This window comes from Aplysia californica, unplaced genomic scaffold (genome assembly GCF_000002075.1).
Source record: "Aplysia californica isolate F4 #8 unplaced genomic scaffold, AplCal3.0 scaffold00729, whole genome shotgun sequence".
In the NCBI taxonomy this organism is placed as follows: Eukaryota; Metazoa; Mollusca; class Gastropoda; order Aplysiida; family Aplysiidae; genus Aplysia; species Aplysia californica.
Genome location: NW_004797999.1, coordinates 186488 through 191091, shown reverse-complemented (window position 1 = coordinate 191091; position 4604 = coordinate 186488). Strand labels below are relative to the sequence as shown.

At 40.7% G+C, this 4604-nt stretch overlaps 1 protein-coding gene across 1 annotated transcript in view; it reads right to left on the bottom strand.

Moving 5' to 3' along the window:
• Positions 1 to 32: 32 nt before the first annotated feature.
• The window catches only part of LOC101858066, a 5185-nt gene continuing 613 nt past the window's right edge, over positions 33 to 4604 (bottom strand). The window contains exons 2-4 of the mRNA XM_005108870.2: positions 3302 to 3481; positions 2499 to 2654; positions 33 to 1450 (exon numbers count right to left, since the gene is read on the bottom strand). Of these exons, the coding sequence (XP_005108927.1) occupies positions 1281 to 1450; positions 2499 to 2654; positions 3302 to 3481 (506 nt within the window). The 3' untranslated portion in view covers positions 33 to 1280. The remainder of the gene's footprint in view (positions 1451 to 2498; positions 2655 to 3301; positions 3482 to 4604) is intronic.

The window sequence follows — 4604 nt, the reverse complement described above, 5'->3', positions numbered from 1 at the left end:
CGAGAAAGGTTCTTGTGTGATATCCCCAGGCCATATCTGGTCCCGTTTCACTTTGATTACCTTGTCAAACAAGTCAGCCTTCGCCCCTGATGTACACACAGGCACATGACAACGTTATGTCTCCTGCTTAGGTAGGCTCTTGGTTATTTTATTTTTATAACTGAATTGCTATGCTATCGTTGTTACTCCATTCCTGGTTGACTAATGGTGGTTGGATGAACGTAGTCTCCGCCTATCGCTTACAATCCCGGTTCACTCAAGATCAGAAGGAAACTGGATTTTTACCCCCCATAAAGTCACCTTCAAGATCCCGCTCTGATTCCCTCTGAAGGTCTACATTCGGCTGTGATCCCGCATTTCAGATAATAATTTATGGATTAAAAGCCAGGGCAGGCACAGCCAATCAACAAAGAGTGAAAAGTTGAGATAATTGAACTGCCCATCGCGTCACTGATCAGCCACTCTCGTGAATGTGATCACTCTATGAAACGGTGCAATGTTTGCCCTAGACGGGATCACACCGAGGTGTGAAGGAACTCGGTCATAGATGGAAAGTTATACATTGTTGACAGATAAATGTGAGGGGCAACTGGATATCCGGATAAACAAAGATCTCGAGACTCACGATAAGTGAAAATGGCATTCCTCATGCCACTGTGATTGGTCATCAGGGTTGACCTCCCTTTGCTCGTCATATGTCATAAACCCACCAAGGGGTCACGCCAGTTCATTTTTAGAGCGAAGGGAGATCATTTTACCGGTTGTGGGCCTTAACATGGGTCACCCGTAGATTCTTCCCCTGGTGCGTTGGTTAAGATCCCGTTCACTCAAGATCCCACATTTACCTTGCTTCCGAGCACCGGGATCTTAGGCGGAGACTACTGTACTGACAACAACATTCTGACAAGATTTAGAATTGATTAGATTCTATCTCTTGAAATACATGTATAGGGCCTACGTAAAATAACCATAAACAATAACAACTACGGATACTATAAACAAAATCAGATAACATTTCTTAAAAAGTAATAAGAAGCATGCTGTGAACTTGACAGAGGCCACTTGAAAAAAAAGTAGAAATTATTGCACGGAAATATTGAGCTTAGTGTAAAAGGGTGTGGGGGTGGAGGCATATTCTTGGACACTTCAACTTAAAAATAACATCACACAAACGGTTTCCCATTCTTACAAATATATTGGTATAATGTACAGAGGCAGAATACGACATGCGAGCATTTTCACCATAACAGTATTAGCATTATTTCATATAAATTCAAGATTCATTCCGAGCTGTCTTTCCTTTCTCCCAAAAAGAAGAGTGCACCTCCGCTTGCCAAAAGAATGCCCCCCACGACACAAAGAGCGAAGGAGTAGCCAAGATCGAAGGACTTTCGCAACACGCCATAGTAGTCCGCCGCGTAAACGATGACGCCGATTATGATGAAGCTAACTGTGGTAGAAAAACAAGCATTGAAAATCAGCAAAGAATAATAATAAATACTTGTATTATGAGTAATGTACAGTACAATGATTTATTGTATTGTCCTAATCATTGGTAACTTGCTCGTCTTCTCGTTCTATTTTTTCGCTTATTTTCTAATTGCTCCGAATTTTGTTTCATCCCTCCCTCATCACCATGTTATCTATTTCTCCCCCCTCTCTCTATCTCTATCTTAATCTCTCTCTCCCCCCCCCCCTTTCTCCCCTCCTTCTCTACGGAAGAGGATGACCAGTCTGGTAGATTCTTGGATCAAAGTCCTAATCATTCTTGTTTTTCAAATTGGTCTTGCCTGAACAGCAACATTTCTGCTCTTTGTCTCCAGATCAGAAAATTTTTTGCGCTACACTTGTCACTTGACGGCCAGCTCTTGCATCATATATATATATATATATATATATATATATATATGTGTATATATATTGTTTATGTAGGTCAAATTTCTCACCTTTTGGGTTAAAATTCTGTCCAGATTCTCATCTCAGCATTTCTTTTTATCCAATTGACTACTGTAATTCTTATTTTTTAATTGCCAAATTAAGTTTGGAAATGTTTAACAGAGTGCAGCGGTTTGAAAACAGAGTTGCTTCAGTAAGATACTATGGTCTTGTTGAGTGTCAAACGCCTTCAAAAAAGAAAATAAAGAATCAACCAACAATCAAACAGCACCATCAAAATGGCTTTTCCTGTTTACTATAAGCCTTTCCTCTTAAATATAACCAAAACCACATCACGTGCCACAAGCAACTTACGTGGCGTCGGTAGCCTAGTGGTTAAGCTACCGGACTCGTAATCTTGAGATTGCGGGTTCGGGGGTTCGAGCCTCAGCTCGGTCCGACATTTTGTCCTTGGGAAAAGCACTTAACACGAACTTCCCACTTAGCTCGGTCCTATCGGAGACGGACGTTAAATCAGGAGGTCCCGCCCTTAAATAACCTAATAGTGTTGATAGGGGCGTTAAACCCATACCATTTCACAATTTTTTCACCAGGCAACTTACAAGCTGCCAAGCAGGTTCCCATGACAACGAGTGGCACCACAGCTTTAGTCTCCCGTGACATGAAGCTACAGATGAGATGCATTAGCGCACAGGCACTTCCCACAGCACCCAGGATCAAACCTAGGATCACCATAGCCCGGACTGCCTTGATGTTTGCTGGGGATGAACAATACACGATTGTAGATTTACAAAGAACACAAGATCGGTTAACTCGTACAAGTCGTGTGTCTGTTTCCTGTTTTGCTGCAGCAAGATTAGTTTAAAATGATATTATGTAACTGTTGGCATTTTCACCAGAAGAAAGACACATTTTAAGCTACAAGCATGTCCATTATTTTATACCCACCAAATTCTATAGAAAGGAAGAAAAATTTGGTATATGAAGATACAGTTGTAGTTGTAGTACAGACAAGCATATATTTCTGATGAATGAAGAAACAATAATGCAGCATCCAGCCAGTAGACGCCCCAACTTCTGAGAGTTAATACCCAGTGCACATTGCAGAAAGTTTCGTCAGATCTCCATTTAAATTTCATACATTTGACAGCTGCTACATTCTTTGTTTATGTCAAAAATGTATAGCTCAAATTTATTTAAAAGCCAAACAAAATAAAAAACAAATACTATACTGACGTTGGCTGGAAACAACCAATCAGAAAGCTACAAAACATTATGGGGGCAGATCTTTAGTATGTGGGCGTAGAATGCAACAGGCCCAATAAAGGTTACATTTGGATAAATTGTGCACTGGTCAGCACTATCCATCCTCCAAAGGAGAGACACCAATACGACAACAACTCACATGGTATGTACGTCAACTCCACGCACTCCCCGTTTCCCAAACATCCTTGGAACAATCCTTCCGTCCTGCCGGGCATTATTCTCATGAGAATCCACTCGGGTGTGGCCAGGCCCACGAGATGAAGCAACAGACCCAGGCCCAAGACGATAAATCCAGCTATGCTTAGTGGTTTCAAGGTGCCTTGAGGAAAATAATAATATGCATGACATACCAGCTGACTAGTAAAAAAGTCCGTTCAGAGAAATATTTTTAATTTTCTTATTTATGACTCAATTGACATCAAAACTGACCGAAAGCTGCAACATATATCCGGATTATATTTTCCAAAAACTTCATTGCTGTTGCACAACGGAAAATGATAAAGCAGTTAATCTCTGTACAACGTTCTTCTTAACTTTTGACCACCAAACAAATTTTCCCAAATTGACATATATGGGGATGATTCGCTCAGGAATACGAGATATTTTATATCTGAAACAAACATACTTTTCAAAGCAAAAAGTCCATTTTATAATGGGCTGCACGTTGTAGAAGGTTTTGGTCAATGGAAAATAAGATCTGAATTTCAAGTACTCAGAAATATACGGTAGGCATCGCGAAAAAAACAACACACTCTTGAAAAGGTAACGATGTTCCGTCTTTAGACTGATACATCGTCTTCTTTCCAAAATTGCGGAGAGGCTTTGGACGTTAATTTATAGGTGATGAAGGAATAAAGAACCAGCACTTCCAGCAGCATGGTGTTGCTCTCCTCACGACGCTGTTCTGGGTTGGGTCAACAATCATTTTGATTACAGGACATTCAGTCCGCCTGAGCACAACTGACCCCAAACAATCCGAACCTGTGAGTCCAGTGGACTTTCACCATTGGGAGAGTTTGAAGGACGAGATGTGTGGGAAAACCTTTGAGAGTATCCAAGACTTGAGAGAAACCACTACGAAGGGCTCAAAAGAGATTTCTCTCGAGCAGTGTCAACGGGTGATTGCCGATTTCATTCATCGTGTCAAAGTGTGCTTTTCTCGATATTGGGGATATCTGAAAGATAGCTTGTAACTTTGATTGTGGTAGTCATATTCTATTGATATTAATGCATACTGAATCCAGGTGGATGTTGTTCCACGTTTCTGCAAACTTTGGAGTTTGAACTTTCATTCCTAACAGTTTTGTTGGCGTTCTTTTTTTAAGAACTTTTTCTGATCACCAGGTATATAAGAAAAGAGATCTTCCCCACCACTGTCCACAAAAAGAGCCCTGAATAGATACCCAAAACAACAGCAACAAAGAAAAAGAAAAGACAAGGAA